The 25,592-nt window shown below is 40.0% G+C and overlaps 1 protein-coding gene across 1 annotated transcript; it reads right to left on the reverse strand.

Moving 5' to 3' along the window:
- Nucleotides 1–548: 548 nt before the first annotated feature.
- vps9d1 (VPS9 domain containing 1) lies at nt 549–24,856 on the reverse strand. Its single transcript, XM_070830614.1, has 17 exons — nt 24,731–24,856; nt 23,672–23,732; nt 21,699–21,896; nt 20,795–20,960; nt 19,896–20,007; nt 16,508–16,570; nt 15,156–15,208; nt 14,445–14,532; nt 14,161–14,246; nt 13,015–13,163; nt 12,135–12,500; nt 11,829–11,958; nt 10,288–10,493; nt 9,750–9,834; nt 6,818–6,922; nt 4,979–5,095; nt 549–2,590 (listed from the first exon to the last, which is right to left on the reverse strand). The coding sequence occupies exons 1-16, from the start codon at nt 24,821–24,823 to the stop codon at nt 4,984–4,986; spliced, it is 2,073 nt and encodes a 690-aa protein (XP_070686715.1). The 5' UTR covers nt 24,824–24,856; the 3' UTR covers nt 549–2,590; nt 4,979–4,983.
- Nucleotides 24,857–25,592: the final 736 nt, after the last annotated feature.

Genomic DNA, 25,592 nt, shown 5'->3' on the forward strand with positions numbered 1-25,592 from the left:
TAATGAATCATAATGAATGGGGTCAGATACATTTAATGCCGGGTGTGTTCCGGGTGGAGTTCTCCCCCATGGATGTGCAAGAGACATTTATATGATAATCATGAGTCCTCAACCACACCTCTTGAAAAGCAGTTTTGATTGCAGAAAAATTAGCACAGTGTGTTCTGCAGCTACTTATCGAACACATTTTCCATTGCCAAATTCTCATTTGAATGTCAAATTAAAAGCCATGTGTTTTGAAACCACTGGTCTTTTCAAGGTCTGGGTTTTTATCTTTTTGCTGCTTTGCACATTTATTTTGTTGTATATTTAATCATAGACACACTTAACTCTTCACTATGAAAAATGCAATTGTGGAATTATTGTCATAAATCTGAGAAAAACAGCCTTTTGTGTCTGAAAAGGAATTCATGTTTGCGGTTTACCCAAAAACGAGCTGCTCTGTCACTTTAAACCAGCTTTGAAGAACCAAAGTAGTATATTGAACTTCATGATACAGGCTAAAGTAAGACCACACCATACATGGGAAATGATTTACACATTTCTTTCTTTATTGACCCAGCTCTCAAAACTCACATTCAACATTCTCATTCAAACATTTCCAATCTTTCACAGTAAATAGGTTTAATAATGAAGTAACACTTTTAGTTTTCAAAAGCAATGCAAAATGTACAATAAATCATTTACATAAATGTAGTGGTTTAATCCACTTTGCAAAATATCATTCTGCCATTTTTATTATTATTACATACATTTATTACATAGACAAATCTGTTTTTGGTGTAAATGTCACAAAAATAGGTAGCAATAACAAATGCACAATTCTTAAGACACCTTTTCACATCTTTTGGGCCCCATACAAAATAAAAGTTAATAATAAAATAGTACATTCGAGCAAACAAACAAATGATTAGATGACGATTTGTAAAACAGTAGTGTTTCAGTCTGTAATTGGAGGCAAGATTGCTGCACGTGCGTCTTCAAAACACAGGGTAAACAACATGTTCACATATGTTAGCCCATCTATTACACGTGTAGTGTAATTTGATTTCGCCGCCCATCATCTACTGAAGAATACCAAAATTAAAGATCCTGAATGTTTTTACTTCCACGAGTTGTTGGTTTCCATTCATTCCAATATATTACACAGACTGAATCAAAGACATGCGAGCTGCTCCAGGTATTGTAGTTAAACTGGCTAAAAATGCTAAAAACGAGACCCTTTCAGGTAAACACTCACTCTGGTGTCTGCGTGTATTAAAACCAAACAGCCTGAAGGATTTCAGAGAAAAGCATTTAAAAAAAATCAAATATCAGTAAAGACCTCCACTACTTTCCAGTCATGTAAAATCAACATGATACGATCCCACCACACCACACATCAAATCAAATCCTTTCCAAGCACTAGAAGGTCTACTACTGGATCACCCATTTCCCAGCTCCCATCCTATGATTAGGAATTTGGAGCAAAGGGTGTAACTGGGAAAAGGGAGCTTCAGAGGAGTTTGATTTTGCTCCCATGTCTGCATCTTTGCCTTGAATCCATTATGTAAACACCACGGTTTAAACTTAACAAACCAGTTAACTGTTGCAAATTGAAAACACTCTCATAAATCAACATGGCGTGATAATCGTCACATATACCTGCAGTCCATGTGGCTTCACTTGCAAACTGTTTTACAAGCAACACACAAACACATGCACTTAAAGTGTACTAACAAACAAAGTGCAACAGTTTAAATACCTACCATAAGTACAACCTAACCATATTCCTGTACGCCTAACGTGTGTTATGTTAACCAGCATGTTGTTATGTGCAGTGACAACAGATGCTACAAACTTTTCAACCCACAGCAGGTGCTCCTCAAGTGTCTCACATTGTCCCCATTATATGGGATCTCTGACAAACGCCGTCTCTGTCCTGTGGGCAAGTCTGTCTGCAATTAGATCCACTATCTGAACTCAAAACCATCATCCAGTGTAACCACCCATGAACAATCCAAAGTGCAAAAATGTATAGTTTTAATTCATAGTCCGTGGATGGATTTCGCCACTAGTCATAAAAACATATGGACACACACATGCACACACCGCCTAATTTATGCATTGCACGCAAGATTTTTTTTAAAAAAGCCACAAGGTACAAGGTACTTGCAATGCAAGGGAAAAAAAATCTGATGAGAACCTGCAATATGCGTTTCAAATACATTCCCTTATTAGTAAAGCCATATTGCATATAAGCAAAGCAATCAGTTCCATCATGTCCAAAGGTTCCCTACTTAGGGTTACAATACAGTGCTGGTTAATGTGGCGATGCTTTACAGTTTGAAAACGCATCCTTAGAGGTCCCAGCAAAGCCAAGTTTGGATGCAGGGTCTGATATGGTTGGAAACAACTCATAGGCACTGGTTTAGGCCTCTGTTGGAAACAGAGCAAAAGGAGCTCCCCCTCTGTTGAACACAGTACATCTGTGTGTGCAAGAAATGAGTCTGCAGAACATGCAGGGAGATGCAGGTTCAGTGGGTGTTCCTCTGTAGCACAGCAGGGAATGAGGGATGAACTCTTGGGAAGGTCTCGTGACTACAGCAGCCTAGAACATAAAATGGAACAATACTTTTATTAAAAGAGCATTATATATTTCTCTTACTGTGTTTTGTGAGTTTGCCTCTCAGTGTGTCCTACCCAAACTGACGGGTATTCATTCCTACTGAAACACAGTGTATAGTTTTTCCCTTTTCCTTTTGTATTTAATGTCTCAGTAATTTCCAACACCACTGGCCACTGTAGTTCTTTTAGTAATCTTACTCAAACAGGCAGAAGTAGTGCATGTGTTGGAAATTAATCCACATTTGGTGCTCTCGTGTGCCTTTACAGCAGTCGGATAGTGTGTGTTGAAGTGTGTAAAAACAATATACAGTGTGTGTGTCCATGGTAATGAAGAAGCGTGAAACACAAACTTAAATCCCACATTTCTGTAGCTTGTCGCACGTACAGTTAATGGTGTCTACATGGGAGGAGTTTCTCCTGAGCGTTGAAAGACTTATTTTTCTCTGGCTGTTAGGATTTTTAGGACTCTTTTAACTGCACATCATGACATTCAGTGTGTGTCAGTTCTTGGCACCAGAATGTGACGGTCCTTTGTGGCAGCAAAAGCAACACATCATCCAATACTCCAGTAACTGGGCTAACAAAACTCTTAACACAGACCAACTGTTAAAGACAAAATAAACAGATTTCTTCAAATATAATATGACAATACAGCAACATAACAACAGACGGATACCATAAATCAGGCTTTGGATACACACAACACTTGTTAGTTGGATAAATTTAGCATGGGTTTTTATTCATTTCTAATGTGTTTTTGTCACTAAGAAAAATACAGGAATGCTAGACTTCTCCTTAAAAGCTCCTACATGCAGAATTTAAAAATGCAGGCAAAACCACCGCAGGCATACCCGACCTCTGTTGTCATTTGTCGGAAATTTCATGATTACAGTGTGAATTCTTGTATTTAACGTGTTTTGTGAGATCACAGTGACTTTGACCTTTTGACCACCAAAATCAAAATTAGTTCATCCTCGAGCCCAAGTGGACATTTGTGTCAAATTTGAAGAAATCCTCTCCAGGCATTCCTGAGATATCACATTCACAAGATTGTGACAGCTGAAAAACATAATGCCTCCAGCCATTAAAAAAAAAAAAGGAAAGAAATGCATGCCACTGCCCTCCTTCCTCCAGTGATCAGACACTGAGTGGGTGAAAAGCAGCATATAGACTTTACCAGCCATCCCCTCTATAGTCTAACTTTTCAGTGTACTAAAGTTTGTAGCATGCTACAAATTAATCTGATGGCGCTCTACATCCTGAAAATCAAAAACAACAGTATTTAGAACTCATCTCCCTAAATTATGTTTCACTCTGGCAAGAGGCAACTGCACATGACTTACAGCCTTATTAGATATGGATGTCGTTCAAATTCCATTTGAATAAGAGTGACAACATTTTAAGTCATGTAACAACTGCCCACATATTGTATAAACAAGACATTTAAAACTAAATCTGTTCCTCCAGTATGAAATACTCAGAATGCTTCCATTTATCAATCCAGCCGCCCGGCAGATGAGCGACGGCTCTGTGGAGCACAGCAGTCTGCAAAGTGAAATATTTGGTTGTGGTGGAATCATTGTGTCACTGGGAGTTTTGCGGGATGCCAGTTGAGGATGTCACTTTTTATAACATGCAGTCTCTTACACCTCGTCCCGCCGAGCAGCAGTGTAGAATCGCCACCATGGGCCCCAGACAAGCCATTCAGCAACACACTCATCTCTCAGTGTAATGCATCAGTCTCAGTCCACTTCACTCCATCCATCCCTCTCTCTCACCCATCTCTTACTCATAATAAAAGGAATATCTTATAATGACTTGGCAAATAAAAAAGGACGTGCATAAAGCATGTGATTTAACGTCACTTAAGCTGAAGCTTGAGACTAAATCCTGTTTGTTAGACTAAACGTCAAATCTGTGAGGATGAGACTAAAGCCTTCCTCGAATTAATACATGAAAAAAACAGAAATGCCATATTTCCATCACGTCTTCTACATGGTTTTCCATCACTGAATTTCTTTCATTAAGTCAGCTCCTTGTGCCGTCTCCCACACCACTGCAGAATTAGTGGCACCAGCCTCTATGTGCTGAGCTCCTAATATTCACATAACGCTAGAGGATGGAAAAGTTTTTGAATTAAAACCTTGTAAATACTAGTTAGTCAGATAGTTTAGGTAATATGTGTAGAAGGTTTTGGATGTGCAGGGATGGCGTGAATATTATTTCATTAAAAATCTTCAACAGCGAGACTGTTTTCTATCCTCATACTACATTTCTTTGTTTTAATGAAAAGCCCATTACATAGCCTTTCAGATTACTTTAAACTACAGCTCAACAAAATGTTCATCAGAGCATCAAGTATGACCTTTACCTTTTTCAAATGATCTTGTCTGCAGGTAGGTGAGCTCCTCCTGTGTGCAGTGACTCAACATAGGCCAAGGCACTCTGCATGGATGTCAGACAGTAGCCTTCCTCTCCAATCAAATAGCTGAAAAGGAGAAGCAAGTGTTAGCCGACAAGATACACAACAAAACAACTAAGTAAAGGTAATAAACAGATTGGAGATCTCGTCCATTTTTTCCTCTATACAATATCTCAGCATCTCCGACCAAAACAAATATGCGCCTCACTCTTCCTTGCTTTAATTCTTTTCTTTAATTCTTTGTGACATCTGCTCTTAAATGGGTTTAAACAATTAAACCAACTATGCTCCTGACTGGTTTAACATTATCCTCTGCTGCCCCAGAGTATCTCTTCAGCAGTTGATGTAACTATAGTATCTTTTATTTTAGTGATGTGATGTCTGTGAAATGTGATTGACAATAACACTGTTGTTGGTCAAACGATAAAAAAAAAAAATATATACATTTTCATCTCACAAGGCTTAATTTCTTTTTGTATCATGTCAAATGAATTATTTTGTCCCATCTTAACTTCTTAATGTATTTTTTTGGAGGCTTCATCCTGTACCTTGACTGGTTTGTGCGCACACTGAACTGTCATTATATATTTGGAAAAATCCCAAATACGCTGACTGACAGCTGACTCAAGCAAACAACTCTTTATTTTCTTCACCGTCTTTGGAGAACAAGAGCCCTCTCACAGCCTCGTGGCCTGACTTGGTTCCACCTCTTCCTTCGCTTGAACGCTTCCAACCCACTGAACTACATAAACATCAAGTGGGACTTTATTTGTATTTTTATAGAGAAGAAAACCCAAATCCCAAATATCCTGACATTCCTTAGCTACCGCCAATCTTACCAGCTGGCTTTTACTACTCACTATTTTTATGGCCATGAGTAGACCTCTTGGGTGTGGTCTGAACTCACACGCAATGGCACTCAGTATGATATACAGTAGTATCTCAACTCAAGACCACCATCCCTCCCCAATTGTCCTACTTGACTGCTATTTGCTATCATGCATTCACCTGGTAGCGGTGGCTTATGTTTAAAACACTATTTTAAGGCTCAGTGCACCTGTCAGCATCAGAAAACAATAAGATGATTATTGGATTAAAACTTGGATATTATTGCACTGTCAACAGCAAAGCAGCATGAGTTGTATTCAGATACCTATATTGAAAAAAATTGGCTGATATATTGTATTCGATTTTTTTTCAACATGACCACAGATTTGATAAGGATCTGATCTAGTGTGCAAGACAATACATGCAATGTATTAGTCAGGCTCTAATTAGTACTATACCTGTGGTGTACAGAAGGTCTTGCAACTCTACCGCATTATTTTGATCTAATCTTTTATATATTCATATTTATATATCCAGCAGAGACGAGGCAACTTTAGCATTCATTTGGAGTCATGTTTTTGGCCACCTGATGAATGAATTTCACTCTGCTTTTAGCTCTGTTTTGGTTTCCACCCACTCCTGAGAAAAATCTAGTGGTGTTGACTGATGTAATGCACTGCCAAATTCAAAGTTGTAGGCCCTACAACCCTGTAATTGATCAAAACAGTTGCAGTGATGAGTACTGTGCAAGCTGGCTGATATTATCAGGTTAACTTTAGGCATGATCGTACCAAGTACAAGACAATTTGCAAATGTCTTCTTCGACATGGTGCCATGGTACTGTGCAGGTAGACATTCCTTCAAATTGTGGCTAAGAGCTATTAAGGCTAATCTGTGTATTTGGTGCAAACAAAAGGAGCTGGTGATGCAGCATCTTTTTATAGCATGATGATAACTCACCCTTCATGAATGAACTCCTCCAAAGCAGCACATTCAGACACCAGCTGAGGACTCTGGCACTGCAAGGCCACGAAGGAGAGGATAGGCAACAGGTCATCTGCACCACTGTCAGACGACAGGAAGAATGAGGTGGTGAGATAAAGTTAAGTGGGATAACAGAAATAAATAAATAGAGCAGAAGGGAAAAAATAAAGAGTGACAGAGTATGATGGCACATACTCTCCTGGGGGACTGAATGGAAACTAAATCAAATGTAGCTCTTAATGGGATGTGTGTTCATGGATGGAAATGATAAAGCTTTTTTTCCCTCTGCCTAAGATCTGCTGGGAGGACAAATTGCAGCCTGGGAGATGATGACAGCCTGATAGCATTCTCCCTGTGTGCAGACAGTGACCATTTGTTTATCAGGACTCACACGCAGGGCTAACTGCTTGCTTGCTAGTTTGCGTGAGAAGGTAGGTTGCTGGCCCTTGACTGACCCAGCTGCATGCAACTCGATATTCTCCTCCTGCAGGTTCTGGAAGGTGTGGACAGGCTCATGTAACCACTGAGAGCTGGACCTCAAATACACAAACACAACCCTGAATTATACTCTTCTGAGTTCACTACTGTAAACACACACATCGGTCCTCTCACACGAAACCTGTTGTGTCTCTGCATTCCAAGAATACAATGCACTCTTCCCACATGCATAAATACAGATTTCAGTAAAAAGATTAGGCTCCATTATGGGCTTGCAATGCATTCTACAGTAGTGGGTGATAAAACCAGCAGAAACGGGCAGAGGGGAAAACTTCTTAATTAACAGGATACAGAGGAAGAGTGGTGACCAATTTAGCAGCACAATAGAAAAGAGAATAGAAAAGGATGTGGACAAAAGCACAAACGAGAACAAAGGAGTTAGTCAAGGACAAAGAACCGATGAACATGGAAATGCTGTTCAATGAATAAAGGAGGGCACTGAGTACAATAAAGTGTGTTAGTGGGTGAGATTTCAAATTAGAAACTTAAGTGCAAGGGGATGGCAGAAAATAAGCAGAAACAATGAATGCTATATATGCAATATAAATACACATACATGCATTCATTCCTGCCATGAGTTCGTCTGTCAGCTGAACATTGTGATTACTTATACATCCACCTCTAAATTCTAGTCAGACTTTGATCAAAAACATTTTCTGAATCACAGTGAGACTCAAAAGGCAACCTGTATTTAGATGGACTAAGAAAAGCAGTCACATATGGGCCTGCACTGAGCCAAATTCAGGACAGAAAAAATGTGGTAGATTGGAGGCAGGAAAGCACACCATTAAAGTTTACCCTCTTCAAGTAGTGGAGGATAAAAATTTAGACCCAAACTTCTTCAGAAGTCTACTTCTGAGTAAAAGTTTTATTGAATTATATCTGCAAATGACCACAGCCTACATTATGCTATTGTAACAATAAAATGGATCTGTGATGAGCGAGTAGAGCCAGAATTTGTCTTTAAAATGCTGGTTTTGTTTGATTTTTTTATTCTTGGCAAAGCTGTAATGGTTTTCACCAAAGATGATTACAGATCATATCCTGAGATGCCAGAAATGATTATATTCTTTGTCTCAAAATATAAACAAAAACAAATTAATCATCTTCTACGGTCTGGTCGAGTTTGACTAATGTTTCTAGGAAACAAAACAAATTCCACAAAGCATAATTCTGATTTAATTTCTTGGAACCACATTTTGTTACCAAGTTGTATATTTTAGCGTGCTGGGAGTACACAGAAAAATCCTTCAGCGTCACTGTGCGCTGTGCCCAGTCAACTGTTCCACCCTGCCGTCTCTGATCTTTCACACACATGCCAATACAAGGAGACAGATATGGAGCAGGAGACATAGCCTCAGCCATTCTCAAAAAAGATTAGTGCACCCAAAAAAAAAAAGACAGAAAGGGACGAGGACAAGAGTGTGTAAGAAAAAAAACATGATATCAACATGATGTTTTGCATGTTTTTTCCTGATACTGTGTGCTTGTGGGTTGCACTACAAGCATTAATGATGTGCTCATATACACCTTTAAAATGTTGCTGACATATCCTATGGGCTGCACACCAACTTTTTCAATCAATCAATCTTTATTCATATAGCGCAGATTCGTAACCGTGTTATCTCAACACACATTCCATAAAGAGCAGGTCTAGACCAAACTCTTTAATTAAGTTAAATTAAGTTAATTCAAAATTAAGGATTTTTAAGTCATAATAAAAAGTATCTAACCTTAACCCATTACTGGCTCTACCAAACAACCCAGTAAATGCTCCTATTCTAGCACTACGATCCCCACCTTCACTAGAAGTCTCAGTCTCTGCTTTTACAACACTAATGCAAAACTATTCTCAGTCCACTAACTTAGAAATAAAGGTTCTAAAACCATATAGTGCTGAGGATCATTATAGGCGCATCACATGTGGGGATAATGTGAAGCCACAACAGGAAGATACACATTGCAACAGTTTCCTCTGCATATCATCTGTACGTGTCGAAGTCAAACTTTGTCAACACAGAAACATTTGAATTGAGTCCACAGTCCACCCATAATGTTCTCCATTATGGGTTCCAAACCCAGACAGGCCGACCCACTTTTAGGGAGAGGGACACTATAGGGGCCAATAGACCTAGGGGAGCCCCTGCTGTGCTAGGCTTAGCTGAGAACTGATGAGACCTGACAGGGCAGCTACCAAGGCAAAGAGCATTTAAATGATGTTTGGGTACTTCCAAGAACTTTGGTACAGTCTGTGCCTCCCTATCACAGCCATGGAGAAAATGCTGTCTCATTTTGAAGTTTAACGAGGTCTTCTTTTACTGAAATTCCCAGTATAAATGGGTGTTTTAATTTCTCATTTTCTCAGGAGATGCAGACCCCAAAAATCTGATGCACCTGATCATTTACTCACATGGCCGCTGTTTTGGGTGTAGATTCCACCTCATGTAGACACCTGTAATCCTCCGCGCAGGCACAGATCAGCCGTAATGTCCTAACTGCGACAAAATAAAGTAAATGCAGTAAATATAAACCTGTCTTTGGACCAAACACAGTCACAGAGTGTAATGGAAAATGTAAAAGATTTTGGTTAACTTGGTGTATAGAAAACCATTTGCTACCCAAGAGCTAGAACAATACCTACGCTGACACACTTGAAAAGACGCCACCTGGCCATTACTAATGACAGCCCTGTTGTATGTAATCTTACATGAGGCTATTAAGAAGCTAGATATGCAGTAAGGTAAGCATTGTTTCAATAAGATGAATGAAACTGGTGAACGCTGAAGGATTTTCCAACAGTCAGCACAGTCAGACCTAAAGCAAACAACTTTGCTATCTGTGGCTGCACCAGAGTGGGTTGCCTTATTTCAGGTTGCCTGAAGCCATCTGTCCTGAAAGGCATCCTTTGTGTGAGAAAAAAAAAATAAAAACAGCGAAATCTGACTCACCAATACATTCCAGCTTCCTCTGTGGACAGCTGTCTGTAATGAGAAGCTTAAGCTCCTGGACAGCAGACTCATAGGGGTAGGAACCTTGCAGTTGCCCAGGGTCTTTGGGAAACAGTTTCAAGGGAACACCAACATCTTCAGGTGAAACATCTCGGTACAGCTTCATACTCATCTCAAAGGCCTGCTCCCTCTCCCTGTGGACCTTTCTAAGAAAGACAGACAAAATTCCAAATGGTATTTTTGAAAGATCAATAGCAATTTGATCAAAAGACAAAAACTTAGGTGGTAGTACAGAGGTCTAACTTTGAGGGGCTTGGGTATTTGCTCCAACATAACATGTTGGCCATGTTCGTGGGTGGGAAGCTTGCAAGTGGATTGTGGCTCCACTTGTGACTCTTAGTGGTTGGTCAGGGCACAAGCACGGTTTGGTGCAACTGGGAGTGGAGGTATTTTGAACCAACAGTTATTAGGTCTGCCAGTCAGCCTTCTTGATGATGTAAAAATTAAATCTAGCTCTTTTTGTTACTTATTCCTCCAGTATTGTTCCTGGTTAGTGAGCACATTTCTCTCCTTCCCTCTCTCGCTCCCCTCGCCTACACACTTTTCTCTCCTCGCCTCCTCTCTTCTGTCTCTTATTGTGTCCTTCCCTGAGTTCTCCCGTCCTCTTCCATGCTCGTTCCATGTGCCCTCTCTGTCTACCAAGATGAACAAACACTTCATGATTACATGAATTAATATGGCTGTTTGTCAGTGACAGTTTGTAAATGACTTTTTTTTAGACAAGCTACGTGACCACACATATGCTATCACATTAGTTTAGGTTATATCTGTGTAGACATTATGCACATAGGCATATAGTCTAGCTAATTTACTGCAGTCAACTAAATGCCTACCTTGTTTAACTACTTCATCTGCTCATCTTTTCCGTAGAAATGTTTTCTCAAAAGACGTCAGTAGTCAAACGATAATACAATAAATAAATGCATAAGTGAAGATACATGTACATTTACAAGAAGTCTGTATTAGTCATAATATTGATTTTGTAACACAACTGACAATGTTAAAGACTTAAGTGTAATTATAATCAAACCAGCAATAGAAGCTAGAAAGATGCGGACATACTTAGAGTAGCACTGCCACATGCTGGTCAGTGAGAGACCGTGACCCACAGCGTGTTTCTAGGAAGCAGTTCATGCCAAAAGTGAATATTTGCTTTAAATGAAGTATATTAATACACTTCAAACAGGGTCAAGACTTTTTAATGCCACTTAGAATGCAATATATGATGCCTCAAGCATTCAAATGACACTAATTCAAATGCTACCTACCAGTGCAGCTGGCTGTTAGCAAGAAACACTTTTCAAATTTGTCTTGCCAGATCAATCTGTGTTTTCTTGTTGGTCAGAAATATGTTTTACTCAAAACCTATGTTGGTAAATAATTTGTGTATGTTTAATTGATAATCACCATTCCCTTTGCACTTATGTACTGTAAGATCTATGAAGACGTGTGTTTGGTCACAAGGATTTAGGATGCACTACCTGAAAAGAGCCATCAAGGCACTCCACAGGGGCGTGAAGAAGGCTTCTTCTATACTGGCAAGGCACAGGTCTTTAGAGCTGGCTGTGTTTAGACACTCAAAAGACAGCAAGCACAATGAAAGAAGCTGATCTGAAACATAAAGAAACATCCCAAGCATTTAATATCCAACAACCTTTACATTTGCTGTTAATGTAAAATTCAGCCTTAACATTTTCAACAGCAACTGGAAATTGATGCCGCTTAAAATCAACAAGATAAGACTTTCTACGCATGCAAACACATAGATCCTCTATCACTGTGCTCACCAATAGCAATATGAATGTCTTTGACGATGGCCTTCAAGTGTTCTGTCAAGGCTCTCATCTCCAGCTCCTGGATGTTTCCCTCGTCCTGCTCCAGCTGCGTCGACGGATCACAGGTCAGCTCTAAATCCGAGCCGGTGTCATCTGTGCTGCTGTGGGGCATGGCCCAGTCCAACTGATTCAGGAACTGCTCCAGATCTTCAAACGAGTTCTCCCGATCTGTCGCCGTCACCTGTGTTTGAGGCTCCCCCCCTTCGTCATCGTCATAATTAGCGTAGAGGTCATGAGAGAGTGAAGGAGAAGAGCCAGTGCTGAAGCTCTGGCCACCTATGCTACTGCCCCCAGTCCTGGTTGGCTTCCTCTGGGTCTCTGTATGACAACAACATTTTCACATAAGCAACTGTATCAGTGCTGATGTAGCACCCATTAATCATGGGTGCCAAGCTATGACAAGTGGCATGGCTTGTGTTTTGTGGTACTTTGAGAGGAGTTCATGTGTAGGCCATCTCTCTTTTACCTTGTCTGTTTGAGATGGTATATAGTCGATATTTATGATAATGCATATAGCAATATTTTGAGTAAATAAATCTGTGTGCTTTGGACATTTAATCTTCATAAGGTTGTGGCCTTGGTACACACAAAAAGTTTGAAAACCACCAGTCTAGAAGACTTGAAATAAAAGCATGTGAGGCCGTCTCCAGATCTCAAAAGGAAAGAAAGGGTTTTATTTCAGTAATTGACCTTAAGTGAAAAAGCTACTACAACCAATGACAGAGTTAATTGTGGCACAAAACAAAAGTAGACAGAAGCTGAGGAAAAGTACAGGATCAATTTGGACCCAGTGTTTTCAACCCACCGCACAAATACATGGCTCTGGTCCTACCTGGATGAAGCAGGTTGTGAGTGCTGCGAGAGGGCATCAGCGGCAGGGCAGGACTCTGGGGGAGGCCTTTACTGACGATGGGGTAGAGCCTGTTGTAAACCCGGTACTGGTGTTTCCTCAGCAGCTTTACCACTGGGTGGTCAGATCGACTGAGAACACAGTGCAAATGTCAGTCTATCACCATCCAGCCTGAAAACGTTATGTGCAAAGTGCACTCAAATGTATCGTGAGAGACAACGATTAGGCAGTTTAGGGGATATAGTTTCATGATTTTTAGTCATAATTTTGTTTTTTTGGTTTTCATTCATATATAACTGATAGCTGATATAACATATTCACCATTAATCATTTATTAATATAAGAGACCTTTATATTTCTTAGGACACTTGGCCAACTTGGGGCAAGGAGACTGGAACAAACGGCACACTGAGGATAAATATAGAAGTGGACCACTGGCATCTACAGTTCATGGCTTTAGAAAACTTTAACTCTAAGAGGAATCCATAGTCTGTACAATCTATGTACAAGAACAACTGACAACATCTTTGTTACATGATGAATTTGTCTGTGTATAGTAACAATCTCGAGTCATACTGACTAGAGCCATCATTAAAAAGAACAGAAGGGAAATGCAAACGCTTCTAAACCATCATGTAGAGGCAGCGCTGATGCAAAACAATATGATTACTGTGTAAGTGTGTGCACTATTCCTGATTAATAGTAGCAAGGGCTGTAACAGCACCAGTTAAAGCCTCAAAACTGGCATGAGATTAGGGGTAAAGATCAACTTGTTAGATTACTTTATTATTAGTTTTTGGGTGTACACTGAATGAATATTCTGCAATGTTTGTACTATCAAGGACTTTCAGGGTCAGGGAGGTTTTCCCTGAAATTCAATTTCAGCGAATACTGTGAACTCCCTGGTGATCCTTCTGGTATACCCCCTGATCAACTGGATAAAACTGGGACAAAAACACTTCAACACTTGCTTCTCTGTTGATGGGGAAGATCAATGCTACAAGTACACATTTCCTATTTATTTTTATGGTGCAGTGGCACAACAAATGTTAGTCCTCAACAACGTTTCACTAACAACAGCACAAATACCTAAACTGCATTTAAAATGCTCATTTTGTAGTCAGTTACCTGAGCAGGTAGGAGACTAGACCTGACACTAATGTGACATCTTCAGGATTCTTCCTTATGTTGGCTTTCCACAGTTTGGGCCAATCCTAAAGAGACAAAAAACTCATACATGACTCAACTGATCAAAGCAAAGAGTTTTTTAGCCTTTGAGCATTTAACATGTTTAACCTGTTGCATCCAATATATGATTTATATGAGGTTTTGGTCAAATCAAGTAAGTGCAACTCAATTATTTTGAGTTTCATTAGTTGTGACATTTTTACAGTGATGACTCTCAAACTTACATGGTCTTGCTCATATTCCAGTACATTGGTATAGAGGATACGTTGGTCCTGTTCCTCGGCAGTCACTGTCCCAGATGCTGCAAATCTCCTGCAATGAGAAACACACAGACAAAAGCAGACATTTACTATACCATCATATCTTCCAATCTTACTTAATTGTTAAAATGCCCATCAGCGACCAATCAGATTCAGACCTACACTGCTTTAGCACTTAATCGCAGTCGCTGTCTTACACAAGCACGTGTATTGATCACATTGTGCTGAGGGTATGTATGCAAATCAGATGTCCAGGGTTATCGGTGAAGTTCTTGCCAAGCTTAAAGTACAAACTGACATTTACTGATTTGGAGGAGTACAGGAAGCCCAGGTATGCATCTGGTGTGAAATTTGACCAAATTCTGCCAGGAAGACTGGACAAATATCCCCAATATAGATGCACAAAGCTAGCTGACATATCCAAACAGACTGAAGAAAATGTGACAATAAAGCTGAAAAGTTATTCTTAATGGGTTTGGATTTTAGACTGTAATACAAAAAAGAGATTATTTTAGAGGGGTGTGATTTACATGGGCCTTGTATCATGAGTATCATGCATGCATGCATGCATGCATACAAAGAGGCATGTGTGATACTCAAATACATCTTCAGTACCTAAAAAACTGAATAAAGTTTGAACCTAATTCAGTGTGTTTGTAAAGAAGTATGGTGTACCTGTTGGCCTCTTCCTGTAGCCTCTGTCTTCTCTCCTCCATCTTCCGCTGAAGCTAACATAGTGACCAACATTAAGGAAAATTCCAAAAATGATGTGATGATGATGATGATGTCTTTGAATTTAAAGGCAGGGTCTGCAACATTGGTGGAACAAGCAAGAGCAGCTAGATTTCAAAAGTGTCCCACTGAAAATATCCCACCCCCTCCCTCCAGGCTTTCCTTTTAAAGCCACTCCCCCAACAACACATGAACACGCACTGTCTGACTAACTTTTCTTCTGGACTGAAGGAGGCCACAATAGTAATGACTGCTCCACTGACTGACTGCCTCTCTCAGCTTTTCAGTCTAAGAAAGGGCCATCATCACATAAACACAAGAGAATAACCGCCATGAACATAATGTTATCATTAGTTTAAAGTTACTGCTCATGTGGTACACAAATTTGAGAATTGCGGCTCTCGTTCTTCAGCAAAGTGGGTTTGTGCTTTGAGCTGGGTCACTCACAACTCGGTTGCTGAACTGTGACTCAAACTATGGCTGAATTTTCTCTGCCATACATGAGAATAACTCGCTAGCTTTAGCCTAGTGGAAAACTCTGGTAATGTGCAATGACTGCACTTGTGGCATCCACACAGGTAGGCAGGTACGTAAGTAGACAGGCAGGTTGGCCATCCGAATTGTTCATTTCAGGCCTGGGACAGCCACAGACACCATGTGTTTCTATTTATTTTGTCCAAGGACCTTCTTTATTATGAGAATATAACAAAGCAAAAAGTTCTAAAATAAGTTGCATAAACTACCTTTAAATCAGGAGCATCTTACAATTACAGCTTGGAAAAACTAGCAAACACAAACATTCCCTTTTGTAAATATTGGGGAGGGGCGATACTGATACTTGGTATTACATATCAGAAAGACTAGAAAGTCGCTATACAATACAGTCAGTTTACCATACCAGGGCGTTACTGAGTGGAACAGACAGCCTTGACGTTACAAATCACACGTGTTAAACAAAAGAACACATAAAAACGACACCCTAAAGAGACAAACAATCGCCAACAACATTAAAGTCGAAAGGTCAGTGAATGTTGCTGCATTTAAAAGGTTTGCACTTAAATTGTGATTCCTGTTAGTTTTGATAACTTTTTACTAAGTTGCTGGTGCATGAATATTTATCATCTTAATAATAAATACCAAGTCAGTAAATTGAGTCAAATAAGATATGGGAATAAAGCAGCACACTCTGCCTTAAACTTCATTAAGTTAGTGATGCTTGCTGGTACCTGTCAAGCAACAAAGATGGACACTACAACCCAGTGAAAACTGGACAATGGTTGACCACAGAAGGATACAGCATCCTGCCTAGCTTTGGCTATGATGAGGTTCTCCATCATTTGCCGCTGAAGAGAGAGCGTCTGCATTGGAAAAGAGCAAAAGAAATTACTTTATATACATGCATTCATGCTATTGGATATGGCCATGGAAAAATGTGCAAAGTTTCAATAATATGTCAACTGATTTTTACAGAGAACATTCAATTCATCTCATCACAAACACAACACAAACAAGGGGAAACCAAGGCTGGTTTCTAAATATCATCAGGGGAAGTCAGACAGTTTCCACCAACCATGTTCCATCCCAATTCTGGTGTAAAATCTACCAAATCCATGCTTATCAATGCTTTGACTCTACTGACTGAAAAAGAACCACCATAGAGTTACAACCTGCAAAACAAGGGACAAAACACAGAGACCAAAAACCTAAATTATGCTCTCAACCATCCAGACAACCTAAGGACTGTATAAAGCTGAATACCTGCCTCGCCAAGGCCATTTCCAAACTCCACAAAGTTAGTGTGTGTGAATGAGCTGTTCTGGACCCAAACCCTAAACACTGTTCAGTCCTCAGTGACTGTGGAGCCTCACGGCCCCGTTTAATACTGTTTATATGAAAGCACACAAGCAGACAACAGCTTTAGAGCACCTCCAGGCTGAGTCACAGCTTCCCTTCGCAGCGTTCATTAGTCGGCTGGTGTGTCTTTACCTTTACAAACGCCTTTAGCTTTCTCCAGTAAGCACGGAGCTCCACTTGACGCCGGAACATTTTCCGTATCTGAATGATAGGGTAATACGAAGTTTTAAAAAAATCGCCAACAAATACAGAAGTGGCATCGAGATAAAAATGTTTGGTTCAGCAACCGCTGCAATTGTGAATTTGTCAAGTGTTGCAAAATTAACTCCGTGTCTCGCTCACCATCTTTTTTTTTTTTCCCAAATGGAGGGGGTCTTCACTGGTTCTCTCCAAGTAGATCAACAGGAGGGGAAGAGAAAGTAGTGCCTGTTCGCCGGGACGTCACCTAGCCTGATATATCCAGTGCGATAGAGAGCAGCTCCTTACACAAGCCTCCCCCCTTCACTGAGGTACCTCATCTTCAGCGAGGAGCGGCGACATAACGGAAGTATCACGAGACATCCAAAATAAAAGCACACTTGATGTCGTTTAAAACCGATCGTATTTATTCATGGCTCGTGATTAGGCTGTTTTGGTTGCCCCCAACGGTTGTTGCAGTTTAACTATCAAAAGTATAATGATTATCACTCCCATTGCTCACTTGTACTGTTCTGAGAATTGATTGTAGAGTATTATGTCTGTAAACAACTATGGAGGGGTAAGAGAAAAGTGAGAGAGCTTGGTGATGTGCTGTGATTGGCTGATTTTGCTCTGTTGGGGCACACTACATGGATCTGAAGCAGCAGAGGATGCTTATTTTGTATTTAATGGTGTGTCAGATCACTTAACTGTACAAAACACAGCCCAACCACGGATACTGAATCAGTTTAAGACTTCAGCTGGTGAACTGATTCAACTCATCACTCATCCTCCAGAACCCATGGGGACATGTCCTTTGTTAGCCTGAACCTGAAGGCTAGACGAAGGGCAAACCTCAGTTATCTTACAATATTTCAAATCCCCTTGCTCCTCCATCCTTGTGCAACCTGGGACATTCAGGCTGGTGTCATTAGTCATTAGTTTTGCAAGTGCCTTACCATAAACCAGCACGGTGTTATGGTGGTTAGCACTGTTGTTGGTAAATTGCCCATAATGTGAGTGTGAATGGTTGTCTGTCTCTATGTGTTGGTCCTGTGATTGAACAGTGCTTGCCTAGTCCAGGGAAACCTGTGATTGGCTCAAGCCCCCTGCGACCCTTAAGGACAAGTGGCCGAGACAATAAACATAACATAAAAAACAAAAAAGCAATATGATTAGAAGCCATTCAATGGTTATTGAGGTATTTCACTCAAAACCACAAATGTCAACCTTGTTGTGTAACTAAAGGAAAAGTCACGAAATCACCAAATTCATTAGGATACATTGTCTCGGAACCATAAATGTCTTTATTTGGGAAGATATTTTACTGGAAGTGAAAACTTTGACCAGCTGGTGGTGGAGGAGGAAAAGTCAGGGGATCATCGATGGTCATTCTGAAATAAAGGAGGTTTCTGACCACTTATTTATCATCTACTGTAGGACCCCTAAAAACCTTACAATGAAGTTTTTGCAGTTTGACAGAATTTCACAAATTTTAGTGCAAATACCGTTGGAGCAAGCATTAACCAAACTCAGAAGTTTCACAACTGATCAGTGCATGTGAGAGCGGTCTATTTTCATTGGCCCAAAACTCAACTTGTCTTTCAGCAATCCTGCTGGGAGGCATCCTGCACTATGTCCTAAACATACATACTATCTATTCTATTCACATCCAATAAAGGGGAAACAAATAGCGGCACGTTGAGTGTGCAATTATTGATGCATATGGGAGTGTCACATATTGGTCCTTACACAATCTTAAATGCACTTAGTACTTAAGTTATGCACTCTTGAAAATAACATATCGAGCTGGATCGACTGTAGCTAAAAAAAGAGCAAAATAAACTCCATAAACCTGTCTCGAGTTCAACTTTAAGTTAAGCTAATTTAAGTTGTTTTAAATCAATTTAAGTGAAGTTAATCTATGTTGCTTTTGAAAATACATTTTGGAACAAAACACCAATTAAGAGAACTGAAGGAGATTTTTCATCAACAAACTCCCAAATGAATTTAGTTTACGGTTTCCACAGCAACTGTGGCTCAAGAGAGTGGCTCAGGTTGTGCAGAAACTGCACAGTAGGCGGTTGATTCCTGTCCTCCTCCTGTCCATGTGTCATGGCACTGCCATCAGTGTGTGAGTGTGTGTGAATGCTGTATAAAATACTGTATAAAAACAGTCCACTCAGAAGATAAGATGTTATTTACCTCATTGACATCTGAGATGAAATTAGACATTTCAAAACTCTGTAATGATGTAACAAATATTCGACTTGAGTGGAGAATGAGTATTGCACACAGCACAGGACCCCCAAAATGTCACAGTATGTCACACACAGCTCATTTGTGTATCAATAGGAGGGGTCTTGCCTGAAGAAAACAACCCCGAAACAAACCGCATCTTGTACCATAATACATTATGTAATTATCCAATCTTTCAGTTTGCCCACTGCTTTAGTGTCAGGACATTAATATGGTCAATACATGTGACACATATACCTGAAAAACAGCTTTTTTTGGTAGTCCTTTAACTCTGAACTCCGAACACTGAAACCTGAACCAGAACGTCTGTCCCTCTTTCTCTCTCTCCATCATTAACACACACACACACACACACACACACACACGCGCGCGCGCGAGCACACACTCACATACCAAAGATGTCTTCTGGTATGCCTGGCCAGGTGTGAGCCTTGCCAGACGAGCTTCATAATTCGCTTTCAACTTCTGGTTCATACGTGATGCCTCTTCAATAGGTGTCAGTTCCCTGGAGTACATACACACACATACACAAACAAACCAACATCTCACTTAAAGGGTGTGTCAAAAGCAAATCAAACAACGTCTATAACACGGCTTACATTCTCATTTAAAGTTCATTCATGCAAAGTCTTAACATACTACAAAATTCTGCAAGTCATATCTTATATTTTTCACTTTATAATTAAGACTTTTAAATCATCCTTGGGTATTAAGAGAGGAAGGTTTGAAGATGACAGTGAGAAGGAGCCCTGGATTCCCTATTAAATAGTCTTACATTTTAATTGTTTCCGACCACAGGTCTAAAATTTAGATTACTCTTTTTATTGCATGTCTTCGTTGGATACTCAATTCTGATCAATTACAGCATTCTATTGTCTGTTATTTCTGTATAGAGGACTATTGCCATGTACAACAGACCATTATTATGGATGCAGTTCTGATAGCTGAAGCAAGAAAATCAATCAAATTGTTGATTTCTTTAGCTAACGCCATGTAAAAAGCAGGATAATGTACAGCGAGCAGTGGCCATTATTGCAAAAATGAACCCCAACAGGGTGATGCAGGTCTTGAATCATCCTGGGGGGCTCGCTGCACATTATCCCTTAAATAAAACATCTAAGACTGTAAGAATCTCTTTGACAAAGTTGGTCAATTCAAAACACTGTGCTTTAAATAGAAACTAGCAGTGACTGGTTCTCAGAAATCTGTTATCTGCTGTGTTGTTCACTTCAGAGGATATCTCTCATTGAATGGAGCAATATTTGCCCTTCTTGATAAAAACTGGCCCTTACTTTTTGCTTGTGTCCTGTGACTCCACTGTTTGTAGTCTGTGAAAGATTTCAGGAGGCAGAAAAGGGGAGAGCTCCCCACCACCATCTGACATGATTCTTCGATGGCCAGTCTTTGTTGGGCTGGTTGCTTTATGCCCTGCGTCAACAGGAGTATCAGATGGAGGGACTGTGACAGCAGAGGGTACATTAGTGCAAAGATTGATTCACAGGACAAACTCACGTGGGCTGCTTTTCATTAGGGGTGGGGCAGATTGATACCAAAATATTGATAATGCAGATACCACATCTCATTTTAAAGATCTAACAGGATTGATACCAAAAAGGGGATCAGTTTCTCTCTTCTACGCTGTAACTATTTGCATCTTATCAAAGAGCAAAATTGTCTGAACAAATACCGTCCTGTTGTCTTGAACACATGCTAATGCATGTATTCTTTGCTCCTCTGTTGTTGTTTTGTATGCACAGCACAACATTCTCAGCACGCACATGGGAGCTATTTCACAGTTGTGAATGAAAATGTTGCAAACTGAAATGTGTTTGGGCTACTGAGACAACACCACAAATTGCATAACTAAACACACATAACTAAAAAAAAAAAAGCGAGAAAGAGAATTTGGAGCTGCAACAGAAAAGAAGGAAGGAAGACAGAATTACTTTGGCATCTAGGCCCCCGACACATTTAAAGTGTTTGCTCCTATTCACCTCATAAACTCTGGCACACTGCTCTCCCCTACATGAAGGTAAATAAGTAATAAAAAGTATCAGTATGAATATCAGCAATTCTGTATTATTAGGTATTGGATCAGTATGATCCTCCCCTTGTTTTGATTTATGACCCCTGTATAAAGGCTCCCAACAGTATGGCAATAAAAGAGACGTTTCTGATTGGTGCGGATGTATTCACCAATGTTTGCAGCAGCGCCGGCTGGGGGGACAGCAGTATGGTGGGGTTCTGATTGGCCAGGTGAAGAGTAAGGGGAAGTGGATATGGAGGGAGAGAGATCGGGGGGGTCAGCGCTCTTCCCTATAAAGGACTTGGCTCTCTCCAGACACTGCTCAGCCAGCCTCAACAGCCGCTCTACTGCCACCAACTCGCTCTCCTCTGAAGGCAGGACAGAAAGAAAAAGAAGACAGAAATTCATGAGAAGAGAGGTTTTTTTCAATTATAAATCTAATGCAGGTCCACAATAAATAGGCCATTATATAGCATTTGAGATCTCATTCCATTTTGTGCTATCAACTATTGTATTCAAGTTGATTAGTTTAAGTCTGGTTAGACTGATAAGCTAACTAACTAACTAACTGCTACTTGTGTTCTGCTTGCCCCATGAAGCAAGTCTGGACTGGTCCCAGCAACCAATCCACTGACCGCCACATGTTCAAACCCCACGATTTACAAATCTCATATCAGCCTCATCATCATCGTCCAGCAGGGAACTTCCTGTCCTCAAATAATGTTTGAATATCACAACATGCAGGTCAAAGACACCCCACCCTCAATTACAGCATATGAAAGAGATAACCTACATAAGTGCAATGTATATGATCATCTGGCATGTCCACATTTGTGAATTCTTACACGTATACATGCAGTCAAGTTGCCCCCCCCCCCCATTTTTTCTTATGCTTTCTTAGATATAGGGGTCAGAGTCAGTCTGAGTTACAAGTGAAAGTCAATAATATTGATTTTGTTTTGTCTTAGTTGGAACACCAAAACTTTGAGCTACTTTAGAAAAATCAACTTAACTGAAAAGGCAGCAACATAATTCAGCAAAATTATGTTTAGCAGTGATATTTTCACAGAAATCTGGGGTGAAAATAAAATTGTATGTTTGTAAGATTGAAATTCATTATAGTGCTGCCGTTCCTATTGGTTGGCACTAGAGCTTGGCAGAGGGCTGAATTGTTGATGCAGTTAACAGCTACTAATATGGTTACCCTCTTTTGCAATATATTTTCTGATTGAGCACATGCAAGCAAAATCAAAATCACCCAAAATGTCAGCACACCATTGCTGAAAATATCAGATGGCTACGACGTCTTGTTTCAACACTATATTCCGATATTCTATTGGAGAACTTATACAGTCTCCTAAAGATTCAATGCTTTATTGCCATGTGATAGGCATTTGCTTTAATGAGCAAGCAAGAATTAAAACAAGAAACATCAGGACTTAACAGCATGCTGTCATGACACTGGACAGAGTCAATCAATCTTTATTTATAGAGCGCGAATTCATAACAGTGTTATCTCAAGACGCTTTCCTCAAAGAGCAGGTCTGGACCAAACTCTTTAATTAAGAGAGAGACCCAACGATTCAGGAGTTCAACATTAAGGATTCAAGAATCCCCACATGAGCAGCATCAGATATTAGAGTGCCAGCTAAAAAGGGTCCAAGCTCCTTATCCAATGAAAAAGCCCATGTAAGCTATAACTTAGAACTATGAGCTACAAATAAAACCCATTTCAGTCTCCACTGATGTAATAGTTCTTACTGTATAATCTAACACTGTGGCAGCTTCAACTATTACATAATTGGATGAAGGCCCTCAAAAGTGGCATGCTAACTTTTTGGATTAATTTGAATAAAATTAAACAATACTGCAATAGCACAGTCATATGACAGTCAACATTTTGAGCACAGTGATATGTTTAAGGCCTTCCTTTCCCTGAACTAGGGAGTTGGCTGGCAGTTGTTAAACTTGCTCATAGCATGAACACATTTACTTTTTCAAAAGCTGACTGACAAATCTGTACAAACTGTGTAAACATACATGAGAGGAAATAAAGAACACAATCATGAGGTTGGACATTTTGTCATAAAGCTCAGTGTCACAGCCATGTATGACGCTATTCAGCTGTTACTTTGCCACCCACCTTCCTCCAAAAGTGCATGTGATATGTAGTTGATCGTCCGGAGGTATTCACAGTAAGCTTCCTGCAGAAAGACCACAGGCATGTGTATCTTAGTATTATTATTATTATGGTATACAGTCATTCATAATAATCATAACAATAATGAATAATGAGTAAACAACTCTTGTCAATGAGACACGTTAATAGTAACATGTCAGAAATAAAAGTAGCACTGGCAGTTCTTACTAAATCTAACAGATGCAGATGGTTTCTTAACAACCAAATCCAGGGGTACAATACTGGGTACAGTACCAACAGAGATTCCAAAGCATTGCGCTGATCAATTCAGGTGCAGTTTGCACAGACACAATGTCATGTTTATCAAAATAAACTTTTTATTCTGTATCAAGATGAAAAGTTTTATGGTTACTGGACACATTTCTATATAAATACTATTTACATACACTCATGTCATGCATGTCAAACTAGGCTACAGTTGCCACACCAACTCCTTTACAGCATCTGACCACCACAGCTCACGACATGGCTGTTGTTCATCTGCTGCTGAGGTAATGCAGAGACGGTGCAGTGGGTAGAATTCAATTTATTAGGAAAGCGAATACTTTATTTTCGCTCGTTGTTCAAATCTAATTGGTCTCAAATAAAAGCAGAGTGTTTGTTGTTAACGCTAAAGTTAAGATTCATTAGCACAGTATCGAAAGTGACAAAGTGCTCGTGCTGTTGGAATAACAAGCTAATTAACTACTCCTTACATCTAAAGTTATTTGTGCGATATTAACCACAGGAACAGTGAGCAGTAAAGGCTGAGGTAAAGTTAGTAGTGCGTACATTTAATACCAAGTGAAATGTGTAGTCTGCAGCCATTGACTTCCAGCTGCTGTTTGAGTTCAACTTGTAAACAGCATAGTGAGGTGACAGCCAGGCTAGCTAGCTGCTAGCTAGTTAGCTGCTAGCTAACCCTGTAGCAGCTCCCGCCCCCTCCATCACTAACGTCAGCGTTGTGTCCTGCCGCCTCAAACCTTCGTGTTATCGTTGCAGTCAAGCTGAGAAGCACACTACCTTGTGTTTGTTCCCCCCGTCCAGCTGTATTGCTACTTTAGCCATCTTCATGGCATTTTGAAGGGGCTTCACCCCACAGTCAGGTGTCGCCATGGTTAGTACAGGCCCTCTTCTTCTTTCCCCTCTCTTCCTCCCTCATCCTCTTTCCTTTTCTTCTTCGTGTCCAGTCGTGGCAGGTTGTAAACACATTACTGCCTCCCACTGTACAGGACTGCAAGAGTCCCTGCACTCATTCTGTAATATCTGTCTGAAGACTGTTATTACATTATGGTAATCTAGATTAGCAATGTGGCTCTGTGCGGAAATATACACACAGTATGGAAACAATTATGGGAACATGTGCTCTGCGAATATGCCAAATGAATAAAAAAAAAAAAAAGAAGTTCAGATTCTACCACACATATCTCTTTTCCTCTTGCTGTACTGGCTCTACAGATATAGCCAACAACAAAGTTAGGACTAGAAAATATTATTTGGCTGAATAGCTACAGACCTAACTTCATGTTACTTTGAAATGTAATATTTATATTTACACATACCCCTTTCTGACATCTACAGTGAGTCTTGATGATGGAGATAATTTGCACTCGAGGTATCTTTCCCATGAAGAATTTGAAGCAGCATGTGGCAGGGACTGTGTCATTCACAGCATGAGCTGAAAAAAAAAATAATTTTATTGATTGTAATTTGTAAATATACAAATCAATAGAGAATTTTCAGCACATCAATTCAATTCAATTCAATTTATTTGTATAGCCCAATATCACAACAGAGTCTCATAGTGCTTTACAAAGTTCACTGAAATAAACAAGTGTAAGCGAACAAACAACCTAATAAAGAGTCCAGCAGTCGATGAGGCCAA

Source organism: Pempheris klunzingeri, chromosome 5 (genome assembly GCF_042242105.1).
Source record: "Pempheris klunzingeri isolate RE-2024b chromosome 5, fPemKlu1.hap1, whole genome shotgun sequence".
In the NCBI taxonomy this organism is placed as follows: domain Eukaryota; kingdom Metazoa; phylum Chordata; class Actinopteri; order Acropomatiformes; family Pempheridae; genus Pempheris; species Pempheris klunzingeri.